Consider the following 20700-nt stretch of genomic DNA (forward strand, 5'->3'; position numbering starts at 1 on the left):
TACAAAATTCGATTCTTATTTTTGAAGCATCCAAAAGATCTAGAACAAAAGAGTTTGTAAAATCCGCAACATAAAATGGTTCACATTATTGCATTGCATTAAAAAAATAATTTTTTCTCAATTTTTTTTTTATTTAATTTTTTTTTTTTGTTTTAAACATGAAATGGTGAGGATGAATTAGTTTTAGTCTGTTTGTCTAGATAAATCCGTTGGACTTTATTTTCATTGTTGTTATTCCAAATTTTTAATCTATTTTTAACAATTCTTTTTATGTCATTTTACGGGAAAGATTTTTTCATTAATTGTACTTAATTATGTATTTCCAAAAAAGACTAGGGCATTTTTACTCGCATCTACACATTAGGCCGGCATCTATGATTTTAAAAATTGAAATCCTTTCTCAGAGTTTATTATCGGATTTCAGGCCTAAAATGCTCTCTTTATATTAATCTCAATATTTAATTATTTAATTAATTATTATTAACGTTGATATTCTTTAATAAATTGTTTCTTTAATTATTTTTCAAAAAGCTTTTTTTTAATTTAAATCATCTTCATTATCTTTTCTTTACGTCTAAGTATTATAATTTTTAATCTCTTATCAATTTGAACATCGATTGTTTTTTTTGTAAGAATTGTGAATAATTGTTTTTAATTAAAATCATTATTTGATCCATTCTCAATTTATTCTCGCTGATAATTCGCGAAGATTTTCTTTAGTTATTGAAGTTACTTAAACTTGGATTTATAGGGTTTTATTGACTGTTCGGTGGTTTTAATAACAATTGTAGTGCTTTTATTATCATTTCAAATTAGTTGGCTGTTATATGGTTTTTGATAACAATTGTAAGGTTTTGATGAACTTTTGGTCTGTTGTATGGATTTTAATGATAATTGTATGGTTCTTGTTACAATTTATAGAATATTCATCTGTTGTATGGTTTTAATTTAGACAGTTGTAAGATTCTTGACACAATTTATCTGTTGTATGGTTTTAATGTAGACATTTTGTGTGTTTTTAAAACAATTGTACTGTTTTAATATCATTCAATTAGTTCTAATAACCTCTAGCTGTTCCACATTGCACTAATAATATCACAACTAAGCAACCCCAATGACTCCATATTCTTCTCAATAATAAATAAACTTGGTCATATAAAAATCATATGTGCATTCATTATAAAACTAATAGCTGCATAAAATTCGTTCCAACAAAAAGGCAAAAAGTAACTTTTGAGCATAAAAATGATTACTTTACATTCCTCAAAAATCATAATCCAGCTGATAAATCTACACTGGAATAAATATTTGCATAACGAGGGTGACACGAGGATTACAAGGAGCAATTTTACATGCTGTATTATCTGTGATCTTTCATTTATCGTCCTTATCACACATCATATTTACAAAAACAGTTTTGAGATAAAATTTTAATAATGATTGACGCTTAATGTGGATGTTGAAGTAGGTAACTCGTAATCAGCCTAATTAATCGATGGTCTAAAAGGACTTAAAAAAGATAAGAAAAGAGATTTTTTTTTATTTATTTCTTTTTGGCAATGTTAGATTTAAAACTTGTATTTTTTCACTTCCATCTACAATTATTTCGAAATTAAATGTCCATGATCCTCCATAATTGGCACAAAAAATTTTAATTTTTGTACATTATGCATGATTTATTCTTATTATTTTCTTAAAATCTATTATGAATAAATATCATTTTTTTTTTCACTTAAATATCAATTTTTCTCACTTAGAAAAGGAAAATTATAAAGTTACAGAGTACACAAAAGAAATGAAAAGTAAAATGCTTTGGGATTATTACATTTTAATGCATCTACCAATTAGTTAATTTTTGTTTTTTAATCAATTTTTTTTTCTCATTTTCATGTATATCAAAAAATGGTTCTCAAGTTTAGCATCTTAAATCGTTTGATTATGTTTTTTTAATACATTATCAAAAATTGTATAAATATCTTTTTTTTATTTTTTATTATGAAAATTATCCGCGAAAAACAATTTTCTTTTCTTCTTTTTTTTGCATTCATAAATTAAACATTATGGCTTTTTTTTTGTGTGTGTGTATTGTAAAGATTAAGATACAGTATCAAAAAAATTAATAAAAAAAATGCTTGCAATATTTCAAGCATTTTTGAAGAGATGAAAATGAACACAATTTGAGAGCTTCTTTATTAGATTTTTGGAGTTATTTATTGAGTTGACTGCTGATGAGATTTTCAATTATTTAAATGACTTTTGAAAGAATTTGTATGGTTTTTGAACACTTAAAGACTGTTGTAATGATTCAATCTTTAATAGAAAATTTAGCCACTTCTTAAAACTGTTGAAAGGTTTTTGAGAATTTTAAGAATTTCAAATTTAAATTTGTATGGTTTTAGAACACTAAAATGCTGTTGTAATGCTCCGATCTTGTAACTTCCTAAAAAGGTTTTGAGAATTTGTAACATTTTTGAAGCTTAAAACTGTTGAAAGGTTCTGAAAATTCATAGAGAATTCAAAATTTCAAAAACCGTTAAATTGATTTTAATTTCAATCTACTTGAAATATTGTCTATAAAGCTTTATATTGAAATTTCAATAATGCGCAGCTTATCAATCAAAAAACGTGTCGTGCCTAATTATTTGTTTATAAATACTTTGCATTACATACGTAATTTGATAAGAAAATTTATATTCAATTCATGTAGCTATGACTAGCTCCGAGTATTTGACGGCATTGAAATATCAACAAATTAACTCAATAAACTTTATTCTCCTTCGGATTTGCATTTAGCTGTATGCAAAATGTATAATATCATTGGTAAAATTGCAAAAACTGCATGAACCAAAAAATGAACCCTAATTAACCAACTGATTCAAAATGCATCATTTTCCGTCTTTTTTTCTTCATGAAATTTCACATTAATTAATTTTTTTCGTCAATATTCTTTTTTTTTTTGTCAGCAGAGCAGAGATAAAGTTTGTCCTCTTTGTCTCTCGTCTTCATACTTAATATTTTTTTGTATCATTTTGTTTTTTTTCGTCCCTTAAACTTAAGAAAAATCACACCACATCAACCCCACGTCCTTACTAGAAAATAAATTAATAACGAATTTCATCATACAGATAATTCGGTTTCTTTAGTCTGCTCTCGGCTTGATTTTAATCTTTGTAGTCATCATCTTTGTTACGTTTGACTGCACAGCATAAGCATAGGACTAGTAGAATTCCGAATAGTTGAACAGCAATTACTATTAAGCCAACAAGGAGGATATATTGGATATTTCTTTTAACTTCCTGAATGACTCGTTCCATGCAGCCCTAGAAAGTGTGTAAAAAAGGTACGAAAAATTATGATTAATGGGAAAATTTGGCATGAGTAATCAAACTTACAGTTTTATAGATAATTGGATTAACACTTGTTGTTATGGCACCTTTTCTCGTTGTTTCACATAATGATCGTTCAGTTCCGTTCTTGCAACCTTCAAATAAAACCATAAATCAATGAGAATCGACAAAATTTTCAATTTATTTAGACTGGCTGGATCTTTTTTTCGTTTTTGGTAAATCTTGTTACTTTTAGAGCTAACAATGCCTGATTTTAAACATTTAAGGATTAAAAACTAGGACATTTGCTAATTAACAGATTACAGAGCCAGTCTAAATTGAGAATCCAACTTACATGATGGTGGAACAGAGTATGACAATTTATTTGTAACAGACAAGTCCAATAATCCTCCCTTAGCATTATTATATTTGGTATTAGCCCAATCTGATGGTCCATCAACACCACAACATTGTAAATGAGTTTGAATGTGATCAACCATTTCTGTTCTTGCATGAACTTCTCTATATTCATTAGCAATTGTATGTTTAAAGTTGGATTTTACGAATACTTCAAGTTTATCACTGTTTTGGTATGCCCAGAAGCCAGCAGCTATTTCTGCCGTAAGAACAATCAACATGCAACAGAAGAACTGCAAGTAAAATAAAATAAATATCAATTATGTTGATCCTAAATGTAGAGCAGTCATTGTGTTTATAGCTTACCGAAACGAGCATGCAAGACGATTCTTTAAGGGCACCGCAGCTGTGAATAAAAATGGATATTAATGACTATGATTAAAAGGCGTAAATAAAGAGAAAAACTTACCATCCGCAGAATGCGAGTAGCACCATGAGAATGCCAATAGCCAAGAGTATAAATAGAGCATAATGATAATTCTGATGCTCCTGAGCCAATGAGATCGTGAATGCTGGATCTACAAGCATCCATACTGCTAATGCAACAATACCAATGCCGGCGATCTAGAATAATAAGACATAAAGACATAAAATAAGCATTTATCACGTTCAAATGTTTCCTTCGACAATATAAAAGAAGCATAAAAGTTTTATTAAGGCATGGACTGTTGTCATATATGAAAATTAGAATGTCATCATATTCAGTACCTTGAACATGACAATAAGCAATCGTTCATTCATGGACAATCAATAAATAAGTAATTGAGTAATTTGATCGACCCTTCTTACTTTTAGTTAATAAAAACAAAAGGAACTAGGAAGCAACCGACAGTTGCACTCGTTTGTTTACATATCTGACAATAATTCATATTATTAGGTAGGCACAAAAAAACTTGTTTTCGTTTCCTTTAATGTCACAGATGGGCGCCTCCAAATGGCATTTTGCACTTTAAATGATTAAAATGACTTGTGCATTCCTCATTGCTATATATTCTATATATGTCATTATGTAATGCTTTATATTAATGACTGTGTGTGCAGTCTTTGTTTTCCTCATTAAAATTCACAAATGATGACAGCTAAAAAGTATGAAGAATTACGATTATTCTTTAAAGACACTCTATTGTAAATAAAGCAAGCACATCTCCATAATGAGAATAAGAGAGAGAGAAGTTTGAGGAGAGGAACGTAAATCGTGTTATGAATGAAAATTATGTGATAATTAAATGAGTGCTTGAAATTCTATTTAACTCAAAAAACAATCTTTTTTCATACTTATGATGCGACTGTATGTGATAACAACATTTATGCTTACTTCTCACTCATATAAATTTGTTTAGAATAATCATTATGTGAGCAGACATTTGTTGTTTATTTAGTATAGTTTATTTAACATTTTTATGTCTAGTTAGGTTAGGTTTTTTTTCTGTTTATTAATTTATTTTGACTGCTAAGATTGCTTCGTCACGTTTATTACTACAAATATGTTCTTCTTCTATTCAGTGCGTTTCTGGTTTCATAGATATTTTGTTGACTAATCAGTTTTTGACTATGGAAATGCCTTTTGTTTGTGATTCTTATTCTTATTTATTTTTCTCATAATTTTAAAATTTCATTTTTTGATCTTTTGCACATGTTTTGTTTTTTGGCTGTAACACTGAGTAAAATTGTCTAGTTAATCCCCTTCTATCCAAAATTAAGTTTGTTTTGTAATGAGCTTATGAAATGTAAAAAATGTTTTTTTTTGACATTTTGAAAAATGACGTATTTTTGAAACGCGAATAAAGCGACGCTTTATTGTCAAAAATAATTAAAAATAAAGTTTGAAATTCAAAAAACCGTTAAATTTTACCAAAAAATCCTTCCCAAATTTAATAATCAGCCAGAAAATTATGAAAATTCTCTAAATGCTGCCATGCCACATGTGAACCCCTTCCCTAAAATCAATTGATCAACAAACAAGAAATGTGAGAAATATAGCACACAGGAGGATATGAATCCAAATATTAGTTAACATACATATTATTAACAGCACAAATCAAGGAAATTATGAAGCATGTATTTTAGAAAAGCCTATTAATTAGCATAAATTATGAGTCGTTGGCCATTGAACTATATGTAAATTGATGGACATATGCTTAAGTCCTTATTCCCTCACCTATAAACTTCATTTTTTTAATTTCAATAATGTTCAATAGGTAGTAAAATCCCATTATATTTACGCAAACCGTACGGTTAATGACTTATATCGTTAATGACTCTCAATGAGTGCTGAAAAGCTGTGTAAAAGACCTAATAAACTCGGCGAAAATTACTCAGAAATAAACAATTTTCAGGAAAATAATTTTCATGGCACAATAAGGCACAGCAAAGCATTTCCCCTTTTGCTATCGATTTAATGAACAATCAATATGATATAAAAATTATTGACCAGGTGCTGCCGTTTCCTGCATTCATTAAAATCCATTCACGACCATTTTACTTTTTTTTCGCAAACAAATCAAGCGTGTAGTCAGCGATTGCTATCAATTCTAAGCAATAGTCCAATGTTTATTTATCAACACGCAAAGTCATTTTCTTATGGACGAAAAATGTGATTTGAGGAAAGAATTATTATGTGCCTCGACAGTGTCTGTTTATGGCTTCTAAACCGACATCTATTTACGAAATTTTATTTATTTTGCCTTTTTGCCATAAATTTATCTACTTTTTATTCTTTCACCCACTTAATTTGTGGATTTTTGTGGGACGTTTGTCGATGATATAAAAGAAGATGATGCGAAATCTATCGGCAAGAGCTTCTTATTTCTCTTTCATCATTGGACATCTCATTAGGGATAGAAAAAGAATTGAAATGATGGCAAATCAGCAAATTTGTAAACAGTAATCAACAAGGGATTAGCATTGGAATTCGTTCTAGATCATTGGACATGAAAAGTAAGATTTAGAAGCAAGTAAAAAAAGTTTTGGCGCCAAAAAATTCGACAAATTTGTCATTTGTTTTCGATAATTCAAAGTGTCAACATCTGCAAAATGCCTAAATTTAGAAAATACTGCAAACAGAATCAATTTATTCTCCACTGATGACATAATACATTGATCATCAATAAAGTATCAAGACAAAATGATGCAATGCGATAAAGTCATGACGGTCAGGTATAAATAATGCATCAAAATAATATTCACAACATAAGAAAATGAGGTCAGTTGGCAAAATTTGTGATAAGTGAGAGAAAATAAAAACAGGATCTATCCGCATAAGCTAATGACGTCAATACAATTATACTGACTGTAGATGCAGGCTATCAAAATTGATTTTCCACCCATTTTATTGTATCATAAAAGGGCGAGTACAATTCGTGTTATGCAAAAATATAGGTGATATAAATAAATGTCATGGACCATTGTTAGCTCATAGTAACCATGCGAGTGGGTGAGTGGATAGAAAGAGAAACGGTCATAACGACAATTCTATGGTAATTTAATGAGATCCAGTCAAGTTGAAAAGATGAGAAACTAGAAGATAAAACATGATTTGAATAATTTGTGTGGTACAAAATGGTTGAATAGTAACATAAACAAACATATGATAGCGGTATCAACGGATATTTGTAATTTGCTTTGTGTCATAAAGTATTGATCAAATGAATTTATATGCGTGCATCATAAAAATCGACACCGAAACAGAATGAAAATATATTAAAATGAGTAAACAAATTAATTGTCCGTTTTTTATTTGTTTTCTTTGAAGTGATTCCACAACGATCGAGTATGCACTTATAAAATATTCATTGTTCAAGATGAAAATTCTCTTTCTGACCTCAATTTGTGGATATATGCATATGAAAATTTACTTAAAAAAATAATGCTTATTTTGTTCAACAACAAGTCGGTTAGAATCTCCAGAACGTACTCTTTAATGTGTTGAAACATTTTCATAATTTATTAGTTCCATAACATAGAGATTACACTATATTCTCACATATTTTTTCCTTATATTTTCTTTTACGACTCTCTACTCTATTTTTAAAAATTTCTTTTCCAAAAGAATAAGGGAATGTTGCAGCTTCTCGGTTATTTCATGATGTTACACAAACAACTGATTACTTTATATGTAGTCAAATGGAAGATGCAGAGATTGAAAGATTTTCCCGCAATAGGAAATATGTGACGCATTTTCTTTGCGGTTGTAAGCATCATTTATCATTGAAATTTATGAAAAATGACATTTTTAGAGATGGATTAATCACTTATGACGTCATACATTGAAGATACTATACATAACACACGTGTGCATTGATATTCTATGAACGTAACATCGTAATAATCCCAGAGAAGAGGATATGCACACCCAAGTGTGATAATAAGTATGAAAAGGGTGTGAAACTAAGCAAGAAGAAGTAAATAATTCCGTTTTAATTAAAACCAATATATATATATGTGGTCATACGGAAAAATGACGGTTATTTTTTTGAAAAGACACTAACACAATGACAAAATTTACAGTACGTAAAAAAATTGAATTTCAAATGAAGGTTATGAAATTTTTATTTATCAACAACTGTACATTGATTGCGACGAATATCTTGAAGAATTCTGGGAGTTACGTTAAAGAAACGTCGACTGTTCTTTAAATCGACTGACTGACAATGCAAAAACTTGTTTGTTAACATTTTTTGTAACCGTTATTTGAAATTCAAATTTATCTTTTGTCAATGTATTAGTTTTGTTTGGGGCGATTTTGGGGCGATTTTTTTCCGTATGACCACATATATATATATTGATTAAAACAATAGAAATTCCTCAAGTTCATTAATTTTATCGTCCAAAATATATTAATTTACAGTTTAATCAAGCCTTTATCATATTTAACAGCAGCAAAGCTCTTTATAAATTCAAAAGAGCTGTGAATTTTAATTTAAATTTCGTCATAAAATCACAGAATTAAATAAAAAATATTTTTATTATGAATCGTTTTACATTATCTGTGATGACTTGACTTGTTGTATCCAGGCAGTTCTGTTTAAATTTCAATATATTAAAACATTTAATTCTTTTTTTGATAAAGAATATTTCTCTGAGTAAGCATACAAGCAACAGAAATCGATACACACGAGAATGACATTAATTCCTCTAATCGCATATTTTGCAAGACCAAACAGGAATCTTGTGACCACCCAAAGTGACAGAACTTGAACAATTTTCTTCAAAAATGCTTCAAAACATTGAATTTCCATTTTTAAGATTTCTTTAGGGAAATATTCTCTTTCATTTCCACTGTCTGACTTTTCATATTTGAATCTGACTGAGGATTTTTGGTATTTTTATACAGCACAAAGATCCATTTGCAATGTTTGTTGACTTTTTCTCATTTAACTACATAAAAAAGTTAGTAGTAAATATCTTTGATAAAGTCTCGGGGAAATGGAAGGAAATCCAATTTTCCGGATTTATTATTAATCCCAGACGAACGAGAAAATGAGCACAACATGTACCTTTATGATTATTTACACATCATCACACAAATTAAATTTTCTTATTTGCCACATACAGTATCTTCATCATCATAGCTCCCATTAACATTCCCGAACAGCTAGTCTTGGTAATGACAGTCAGAAATGAATGAATGTCAGACTTATTTTTAACTAGTTACTGTCCAGAATGAGAAGATGATTTCGCTTTAATTTAATAGCTGCGAATTCAAAATTCAGCTGGATATTTTCATAATCTAATTGACATCTGCTAACACAAAGTGGCTAAATTATAGCATTTGTGAACAGTTCGGATATTCTGACCAATTCATCATGTTCTGCCTCGAGGAGAAATTCTTCTTTCCACATATGTGATGGACTTTCTCATGTAATTTTCAATCCTTTCCTTAACATTTTGTTTATATCAATCATCACATCCGTTGGTAAAGTGTTTACAGCGTTTTTCTGTAAAAAGTACATACGTTCGTATCGGATATCAATGTGAAAAAAATAAAATCATTACAAATAACCTCCTTCTCTTTCACACGTTTTTCACTTTGGGATTTGTTTGCTTATGATGTTCAATGTTTTAGTGGTAGGGAGAAGGTTTTAGAGAAACATGGGCAGGGTATGCATACAGGCGTCCACAGGATACTCCATGTATATAGAAGAATAGCAGTTCACTTGATGGATGCCATGATATCACTGAAATTCCTCGATGTCCTGTACTAAACCTACGTTGTCATTAAGCCAAATTAGTTTACTGTCTTGCTGGTTGAACAGGTAAGATACTAGGCTCAAATTTGTTATGGCAACCCGAAAGTCGTTCGAGGATACTTCGACTTCTTTATATACGAGATCAACCCAAGATTAGGTCTCTGGGCAACTTTGGATTAAGAATTGAGTCAGGAGCTTGAAGTGTAGCGGGAGAAATATGAACAAAAGCTACAAGATTGCCTTAAGGTTCAAATATGGTCAGAACGGGCCTGAAAGTATTACGTCAACCACATGGAAGATTGAAACGAGAGTCTCAGTTTATTTGAAACTTTTTGAAAATTATGTGTAATATGATGGTTTCATGACTAATTCAAGATATATAGATGTGTTCATATAAAAATTCGGTCGTTTTTAACGGTCAAAAATTTGAATTTTTTGTAAACACTAACACTACGAAAGAAAATTGCTAAAATTTATAAAAATTTGATTTGAAAAATTTACTACTTTTAGATGAGTATAGTTAGTATAGAAGCATTGTAAATGCTTTATTATATGCTAATCTAGCTAACTAAAGCTCAAAAATAATGTATCTTTTTATATTTGTTTGAAAATTTTTGAATGTAATTTTACAAAATTTTTCAAATGTTATTGTTTACATTAGTATACGAAATTCCGTATGGTCGAGTATGGTCGAGTATACTTTGTATGTACACATCTATATATCTTGGACTAATTTATGAATTATTCCTGACAGTATGTTGTCAATAAATGTAGTTTAAAATTAAGGGGGATGATTGTTTGACACAAGATGCAACTCATGATGGAGGGGTAAGTCTACCCTAAACATTCCATATAATGAACATCATTCATGAACAGAGCCTGTTAACTGTACATATATATATTTCGTTGATAGAACAGAAATTCTTTCATAGTTCGGAAGTAAGGCACATACAATCTAAATGATAATGATATACGTTCTATAATCTATTCAGCTGGCAACGTAGCGAAATCAGAAAGAAAAATATTTTCAAGATTACTCAAAAATTTGAATGTTTGTATCATTATTATATGGATGTCTCTCAATCGAAAGGAAATTTAAATACATCAATTTGCATTAATATGACCGAAATTAAATTGAGATAAAAACATTTTTATATAGGTATGGAATTTGAATAGAATCAAATAAATTGTTGTTTTTCTAAGTTTCTCTTTAAGATTCTTCTTCTTCGCCTTTATGCTGTATTATTTTTGCGTAAAAGAATGTCGATGAGTGAAGGTCATTGAGTAAAAATGATATAGAAACAGGTCTTACATCTTCTATGATGTGAAAATTTTTCGATTTTATTTCCTCTTCGCATTAAATGGATGAAAATTTATTCGTTCTGCTTAAATGGAAGCCGAAATTGAATTGTGAGAACATTTTTAGTGCTGCCCTTTCAATCATTCCTTTAAATGAGAACAATTTGTGTTATTTTATGATTGTAGACAATTAAAATAACAATGCTACAAATTAATTATATTTCTAGCACTTTATTTTACCACCTATTAGAGTAGAATTAGGATTTATATTGTTGTTAAGGTGTTATACCGAAAAGGCAATTTTCTAATGAATAATGGATGTTTTACGTTCAATTTGCATTTACTTTACACTGTATTAAGTTCTTTTATTAGTCGGTGGAATATGAAAAACATACTTTCCGCTCTATGCAACAGTGTAGCCAGAGTTTTAAGAGCTAATATTTCAGTTTATTAGCAGATTGCTTTCAATTTCTTTTACGTAGTTTGTAACGTTTTTCTTAAATTCAAATGTTATAGAAGTCGTAGTTTTGTCCCCTTTATTCAATATTGCGGAAAATTTAATAAAATTTTATTATTTTCTTAAGATATTTAAGGTAAGATACACTTAACTGAACATAATTTTACTTATTTCTTACAGATTGAATCTAATAAGATCATCAAGATTAGTTAAATTCAAACAGTATGATTAGCAGAAGATCTCAACTATGAATAAATTCGAAGATCAGCAAATAGATTCTCGTGTTAAATCGAGCGAAAAATACATCCAGTATAGAAAATGCGCAATTAAACATCTAATCCACTGATTGTAGACCAATTTTTCTACATCCATAAACATTAATAATAATCTGCATACTAAAAAAACTTGAAAGAAATGAGAATTTCACACCCAAATGTGTAAAATGTTTTATATTATAATTATTGTACGATCGCCAGTGGCATTAGGTGGAATGTGGAAAGCTATTATACTTGCGATACTGTGAAATACATTTTTAACATTTTTCTATAGTTCAGAATTTATTGCTTGATATTGAGCTCTATGTCAACAACAAAGAAGACTTAACGATGGTCTTTTTTTTTGAGGATAATAAAGTGTGGCCATTCAAGTCGATGAATAAATTAAATTAGTTAAGATAATTTAGTAATAAATAATGCTATTTAATTTGATTATGATTAGCCATGTCGTGTATTAAATCAGAATCTGACGTAATGCTAATAATTTAATGGATTTCAATACTTTTTTTGCTTGCTTTTGAACTACAAGCAACTCATTTAAAGGCGTTTTAACGATGATATCATTGAAAATCTCAAGTGCCTTTCGTGTTTTTAATCCTATCAGGCATATTTTACTAGGTTTATTTCTGTGCTGTTAGTCGGAAAATTGTCTAGCACTCAAACAAGTTTGAAGATTATTGGATCTAAATTATTTTACATTTCTCAATTCACTGGACCTGAAATCTGAAATCTTTCGAAAATACCGACATTTATCATTAATAATTCTCTTTAAACAAGCCTAAATCTTTAAAGATACATGCTCAAAGACATGATTACAATTGTCACGAAAAAAATGTTGTTTATCATATTTTTCTAAGTATTTTATCGACAGGCTTCAAATCTTTTTTGTTGGTGACTGCATTGTTAAGTCTACACGAGTGATATTTTTATGATGAAATCGTAAATTCTTTTAAATCTCAGTTTAACAAGCAATAACAACTTTATGCTAGAAATCCTGATTTTGTTTACAAATGGCATTTATGTCTACACGTTTTATATTTCTATGAAAATAAGAGGCAGAATATAGAGCTATAATAAACAGTAGCTTAAATCATAATGGATTTCTGATCTAAATTTAAAGACGTGCAACACTGAACAAATTACTTTAAGATCTGTAGCTTGATCCCTACTGATGGGACAAAAACAGTTGGAAGTAGTCATCAACTAGACATTGACTTGCCTTTAACTAGTTATAACGTATTTGTGTCCACTGGGACCTCGGTCAGAGATGCCGTACTCTCACACTAAGAGATTTGCCTACAAACGACTTGGTGTCGTAGATCCAACTCCACTCTATAGACCCTATAGACCTAAAAGCATGTCCGATGTCTAACCTGGTCTAATCTGATTAACCTGATCTAAAGTTTCTCAAAATCGAATCATCATTTCTAACAACAAAAATTCTTAGAACCATCTTTGGCCCTAAGAAAGAAGGTGACCTGTTCAAGTGCAGGAGTAATGCAGAAATTTATTAGCTCTTCAGTTATGCTGATATTGTAAAGCGAATAAAAGTGAACAGGTTGCGATGGGCTGGACATGTTATTAGGCGACCTGAGGAAAGCCCAATAATTAAGGTCTTCAAAGCTGATTTTCTGGACGGTAAAAGAGCCCGTGGACGCCCAAAGAACTCTTGGAAGGAAGCTGTCGATAGAGATAGCAATGCACTTGGTATCAGAAATTGGCAAGTGGTAGCCAGCGATAGAGCCAGCTTCAGGCGACTTCTTTGGGAGGTCATGGATCACAACTGATCTGTACGACCAGTGAAATAAACAAACAAATTTCTAACAACACAACATGTTCGCTAGCCCACCGCTACGTCGCGACGCGTCGCTGTATAAGCGATGATATGCAGATTGTCCTCAGGACGAAAAATACGGTTCGAAGTCTTGTGCTGCTCGGGCATTGCACAAAAATCAACAGTTCAGAATAAGTTAACCCAAACCATTCAATCTACAGCTTTAATTCAGATTCAGTTCAAAGCAATTTCAGAGGAAATGCCCACTAAAATATGCTTCATCATAAATTCATTCGGCTGTCTTTCACTGCTCATAATAATCATTTTATTGTCAATAAGAGATTATGAAAAGATATTTCGTGATATAAAATATTTCATAGAATCATGATATGTATAGTGCGTTACACATAAAAAGGTTCACATTTTTATTTGTCAAGTTCAATGAACTGTGACATATATTTTATCATAAATAGTAAATTAAGTAATTTTCGAGGTGTATACAGGAACGAAATTATGATATTCATAGTCATTGTTAACATTATTATCAATTCGATCAATCAATAAAGTATTTTATTCAGTTTTTATATGTCAAAATGCTACATCAAATAAAAATAAATGTCGATTAAGTCGACTGTATTTCATCACGAGAGCATTTTTTGGCAACATCAGAACTGATGTAAAACACAAAATCAATATTTGCTCATGTTCCTATTAATATGATCAATATTCATGTAGTTTGGTGTGAATATGGATGAGATAACTAGTTTGACACAAATTACAAGCTTATTTTATGATTCCGATGATATACATCTATCTAGATAAGACAATGAGCAGCAATGAGTCTTGTCAAATTATTGAGTAAATATCTCTGAATTTTTTACAATCCAGTCAGTCAATTACTTAAAAAATCTGATGATTTATGGATTGAAAGTCATAAAAAATAGCCAAACCACTATCTCATTTAAGATCTGCCGACTCCATCAAAACATCCAATAAAGAACTAGAAATTTATATTGACAAATTAATAAGATGATTTCATATATGTATGAAGGTCGTCACAGAATCATCTTTATACGCAGATGTGCTAATAAAATTTCATATTCTGCGAACAAAGTCAAGAATTAGAAGAAGTAATTTACTGTGAGTAGATTTGATGACCTAAGTCATTTCGTCGATTTGTTTGTATTTTCTCATACAATAACGTCTTCACGTGTCAGACTTTTCCAAGCGATTGACTTTTTGCTATGCTTTATTTGCCAGATACGATACATGTGGTGTTTGATAATAGATATATCTCCTTTTGATTTACTGTCTTTCGATGTGCTTGATTTGAGTGTGTGAATTAGTAGACAAAGTTTTTTTTCTGTCGACATTGCAGATTGTTATTTTGTATAGTCTATAAAATGTCTTGGTTGTTGTGTTTTCGATTGCAAATCACTCATTTGAGCTCTGTTTTGAATTAAAATAATCGTGAAATTTGCGGCTTTGACGTTTAATCAAAAACCGCAAGTGACATTTAAATGGAATTATAGCAATTTGTTCAGACTGATAATCTTCGTGAAAGTTTGTTTTGTAGTTTAGAATACAAAAGAAATGCGGTTAAAAATGTGGTAGGGAATCATTTTTAAAGTGAAAACCTTAGTTCAGGGATTTGTATAGTTTTAACGGAAAATTTGAAATGCACTTATAACGACTTTTTGAAATTTCAAAATAATTTTTAACGAAACTTTTTTCATTTAAAACCTTATAAATGTTTTACTCAAATGCAAGGTTTTCAAGGGAAAAATTAAATGTTTTAAACATTTAGGAAATTGTAAGGTAAAAGAGGACCTTAATAAAGATAATTAAGAAGAAGAAGAAGAAATTGTAAGGTTTTAAAGCACAAAAACATTGAAAACATCAAAAATATCAGATTTCCTTTCTAATTAATACTGAAAATCATATTAATAACAAGCTCAATGTCATGATCTCTTTCCCTATAGCAATAAATTAAGAATCATGCAAAACAAAAATGAGTTTAATGAATTAATTCAATCAACATCATTCAAGAGAGATGTGAAATACCAAAAAACATGACAATAAAAATCGAGACTTGGTCGTTTTCTTTACGACTTTAAATGATAATGTATAGTTTTTCCTTATATACTTTTTCTGTTAATACACTCATAATGTGTTTCATTCCCGATGCAGTCAAAAAATTCTATTTTTAAGTACTCATAAAATTCATCACAACAGGCTGAACATCAACTGAGATACTCAAAGACTATACACATGTGATTCTCAATTGAAATAAAATTCTTGACTCGCGACTGCAACAAATGAAATCATTTGTTAGAAATGCCGCAGAAATTCCCATTTAATTGAGATTCATTTGTGGAATGGGATTCACTATATAAAAATATTCTTAATTATTGAGTGTGTCTCGTGTGTGCCTGACTTTTTTTTTTCTTTTGGCTATTCGTTCGAAGGTTACTTCACTTGTCATATGAAAAAAGAAAAAAAGTTCAACAAATTAATTTTGTTTTCGTACACATTTTATGCTACCACATTTCCTGCTCTTTTTTCATTTTTTAAACGTTATCTTCTGTTCATTTATTTATATATTTATATTTAATTCGGCAAACAATAGAGTGAAGTGACTAAAAATAGTTCATAAAAAATGTATCGTGTATAGGAGGAAGAAGTAGGAAAGATAGAAAGTCATAATCACGCCCATTACAAGGCAGTGTGCCGGCGTGTATTTAAAGAGGAAGGGAAATGTCCTTCCGACTGCTTTCTATCACTGTTTAAACTCACAGGAAAGATTCATAATGCTATGATGACTTAATTAAATTTTATATTTTTCAATTTTTTTGTTATTTCTCACCGAGTTATTTTTATTGAATTACACAACTGAGCAAATTCTTATTGAGCTTTTATGGTGCAACTTAGAGTGACTCCTACTCACCCAACCGCTGCTCATATGAATATTATTTTTTAATTTGCACAAAATTACATTTTTCTCCCGCGGATTTTATTTTAAAATGTATTTAAAATTATATTTTGTCGCGTGGTTGCGCTTACTTTTATGTATATTAACTTTGTATATTTTTGTAGTTCATGCGAATTGTTGCATGATGTCTAGCTTTATAATTATATGCTAAATTAATGTAACTTGTTGATTTTTTTACATGCCTAATGTAAAATTACTTTTTATCCAGGGTGCTATAATTTATCATTCATAGACTGACTGCAAAGTGATTTAAATCTTTATCGTCTGGACATAATTAGAGGCTTGTGTCTATGGATTTTGCAATTAAATCTTAGCAATTGTCTTTTTTAAAAATTAACGGTTTTTTGATTTTTGAAAATTGCTTAAGTTCACAAAAAAATTTGAATTTGACATGACGGTTGAATTTTTTAATTGCAATAATCTGAATTCAGTTGTATTATTCATACTTAATGCACTGCTTACTTCCACCCAAACAACATTTTCATGATCGCCTTTGTAGCTCTTAATACTACTTAAAAATATCTTGAAGCATGATTTTGCATGTAACAGTTTACACTAAAACCATTTTATTTCAATGCTGATAATAACTTCTGTACCTAGAGAGTACTTTGGATGTGGAATAAGAAAAAGAAATTTACATGAAAATAGGAAATTATTATTCGTCTCTTCTTTCATGATGAATATAAATGTAGAAAAAAAGTCTTGAAAGTACTATTCAAATGACGTGAAAGGAAGGCAGCATTAAAAAAAAGCATCTTCAATTTTGTGAGTCAGAATTCATAAAATAAAAATACAAGCAGTAAGTTGTAAAACTTTATAGTCTAATAGGTTCTTAGGAACTGTTATATAATAATTTCTGCATGAATATAAATGGTGATATTAGGTCAAGGTAAATCCTGGGTGCAATAAAAATCTGTGTCATAAATCGTCTAGACTCGCTGACTTGTGTGAGATACATTCTTAATTGGGTCACATCAGATGTGTTATTGCATTTTTATGGGATTTTATGCGAATTATAATTTTTATTATTTCAACTGTCATTTTAAATTCAAATTTTTAGATGATCGTTATATAGTTGCATACCCTTTTTACTTACATTTTTTGTCTAAATTTTGACAATTTTTCAAACTTTAATTTATTATTCTACATTTGTGGCATAAGTTCATTCTGTTCTTTGATATTAAGACATTAAGACAAATAATACTCAAATCATACATTTTCGTTCAGAATTCTACCATAAATGGAAGCAAATAAGTACACGATGGGTCATAATTTATGTGGAATCACGAAATGTAAGTATGAACTGGCAGCAGCATCTAACAAGAGATTTATTTGTAATTTCTTTCTTTTCATATAAAGTAATAATGTATAGTAACTAGAGATACGACGTCCATAGTCATGAAATCTAATATGTATTTCTATCTGTAAAGACAGAGCAGAGTGACTTCATTATCAGTGTCATTTCTAGTGATCCCGAATAGCTGATTATTATTCAAAATGTTATGAATCATAAGTCATTGCTTCATGAAATCATAAAATGTATAAATTTACCACAATTGGATCTTTCATATCACTTAAACCAGTTCCATGCTTATTCATTCATATATTCTAGCGCGCAATTCTGTCGCCAAGATTTCCTTAATGGGAAGCACATAAATGAAATATTCTACAATTAATATGGCATGGGAAATATCTTTATGTTACAACCTATATGAGCAATTTCTCTTCTGGATGTAATCACAGGTCAAAAATAAAGAAATGGAAGAAGTGAAAGAAGCAACAATAGGAAAACAACAGAAGAGATGAGAATTGGAAGAAAAGAATCAATAATCATCATCTGAAGTGAGTTTCTTTTGCGACATAAAGGAAGAAAAAGACAAAAATGGAACAATACAATGATATAGAAAAGATACACAATAGTTGTGTGTTTGAGAGAGTCAAAAACAAAATGTATATCGGCAATAAGTAGTAGGAATCTTAAGGCGACGCAAGCGAAGATGAAAAGAAAAAAGAAAAATTGGCAGAGAAAAATCTTCGTGTTTAATGTTTTTAACGTGAAAAATATTAGTGTTTTGATATATTTTTAAAGATCATAAAGTGATTCATATCTCAGGATGACGGGATGAGTCTTTTTTCGGCCCATTTCCCAAATTCAGATTGATTTTCCTGATCTCAAAAAAAAACCTTTTTTTTTTTTCAATTTCGCAAGTTAATTTTTATATTTTTTTCATTCACTTCCATCGCGCTGCCGAATTTGCGCACTGACATCCTTATATTCTCTGTAAATGACCTTCATTGAGATGAAAAATTTCTCTCCATCCCCTTAATATTTCCATGATGCTGCCATGTTAATGCAAAATGTGTGTATTAGTGTGTGATAAGGGTGGTTCTTTTCTCGGATTCCTTTTTTTTGCGTTGCTTGAACTTTTTTTCATTTATGATTTTTCAATATTTAAATTTAATGCTTTTTTCACAACATTAACATCATTTTATGCTTCTTTGTGTATGATAAAATTATTAATTGAATAATTTTTAACGTACCCAAAACACCAAATTCATCAGAACGACGAAAAATTTAACGATAGAACAACAGAAATTCATTTTTGTGCTGAACCTTTTTCACTTCACTTCACTTCCAAAAATTTAATTAAATTCACAATATTTTCTTGATTTCTTTTCTTTTCTATGATTACTATTCACTCAATTAATATTCTTAATTTATTTTCTTTTTTTCAATAAGAAATTAAAATCAAATGGATATAGCGCAATAACGCGCACGAATCTCAACGAATGGATTGTTCACAAGCAACTGAGATCAAACGGAAAAAAATAAGGAAAACAACATTGGAAAGGCACACAAGAGAGAGAGGAAATTGAGAGTAAAAAACGTTAACTGGAACTGACAACAAACTGATGTTTGAATGTTTTTCTCAAATTGAATGTTTTATTTTTATTTATTTCAATGTTTTTCTCTAATGCTTAAACATAAGTTTTGCGTCATGTTGTCATTTTACTTTATTTACAATAACGATCACTCTTCATTTTACTGCGTCTATCCAATAATCCTTCATGCAATTTTCCAGTGTCTCTTGCTTTAACCAATTGATCCTTATCTTCCGTACAGATTCGCATTTTTTTGTCTTGAAACTTTTGGAATCGCTTCACATAATCCTTTTCAATTTGATCTAAATCTTCAACTTTTTCCTCAATTGGGGCACTTTTTGATATAATTTCGCCGCGATAAGCATTTGATCGAATTATACAAACTCCATCGCCACTGGAAGTGATTTTCTTGTGAATAGCAACTAATTGATCATCTTCGGGATCTATACTGAGGAAGCAACCATTTGCAGCTTGTAATGCCATTTTACCTTCATCCCAAACTGGCTCAAAACATTCTTGAGTTCCAGCTGCTTCAGATCGACCGACAATGACATTATTAGTGTCAACTTTGAGGTACTTTCCGTACCCAGATTTGATGTAAATTTTGCTGTCATTTACTATAAATGCTGTAAACTCTTCATCAAACGCTGGTGGATCTCCTTTATCATGCTTAACACCTAAAATGAATGTTCCATCATCCACAGACTTGATATATTGTCGATCTTGAAATTCGATTGCTATATTTCCAGTAATTTCTGCCAATTTTGTACATCTCCACCATCCTCCATGTTCAATAGCATCTTCATCAACTGCAATCTTCTCCTTATTGTCTTTTTCACCTTTTTCCTTCTTATCTTTCTTATGCTTCCTTTTCTTGGATCTAGAAAATTTTTGAAATTAATATTTTAATGTATATTTTGATAATTAAGCCTTACTTTTCAGATTCTCCTTTGAGGACGAGTTTTCCTTTACGTACAATATCGTATTCTGACATTATAATGCTGATATTAGTCCGAGAATGGTGAGAAATTTAAAAATATAAAATAATTATGAAATTTCAGTAGAAATCCAATGTTTTGTTTATGTTTT

At 29.9% G+C, this 20700-nt stretch overlaps 2 protein-coding genes and 1 long non-coding RNA gene across 3 annotated transcripts; 1 reads left to right on the plus strand and 2 right to left on the minus strand.

The window, feature by feature from the left end:
- Positions 1–1018: 1018 nt before the first annotated feature.
- Positions 1019–19523, minus strand: LOC139094159 (CD9 antigen-like). The gene is made up of 6 exons (XM_070645117.1): positions 19270–19523; positions 4153–4307; positions 4050–4089; positions 3682–3976; positions 3393–3481; positions 1019–3320 (listed from the first exon to the last, which is right to left on the minus strand). Exons 1-6 carry the CDS (start codon positions 19327–19329, stop codon positions 3162–3164), a joined length of 798 nt encoding a protein of 265 aa, XP_070501218.1. The 5' UTR covers positions 19330–19523; the 3' UTR covers positions 1019–3161.
- On the plus strand, positions 17892–18278 carry LOC139095138 (uncharacterized). The gene is made up of 2 exons (XR_011544833.1): positions 17892–18020; positions 18088–18278. It is a non-coding gene; the product is annotated as an uncharacterized lncRNA (long non-coding RNA).
- Positions 19524–19644: 121 nt separating the features above from the next.
- FRG1 (FSHD region gene 1) lies at positions 19645–20683 on the minus strand. Its single transcript, XM_070645102.1, has 2 exons — positions 20547–20683; positions 19645–20491 (listed from the first exon to the last, which is right to left on the minus strand). The coding sequence occupies exons 1-2, from the start codon at positions 20603–20605 to the stop codon at positions 19744–19746; spliced, it is 807 nt and encodes a 268-aa protein (XP_070501203.1). The 5' UTR covers positions 20606–20683; the 3' UTR covers positions 19645–19743.
- Between the last annotated feature and the right edge of the window lie 17 nt (positions 20684–20700).

The sequence above is a fragment of the Chironomus tepperi genome, unplaced genomic scaffold (genome assembly GCF_022539635.2).
Source record: "Chironomus tepperi strain 1889 unplaced genomic scaffold, CSIRO-AGI_Ctep_v1 contig_33, whole genome shotgun sequence".
NCBI lineage: Eukaryota > Metazoa > Arthropoda > Insecta > Diptera > Chironomidae > Chironomus > Chironomus tepperi.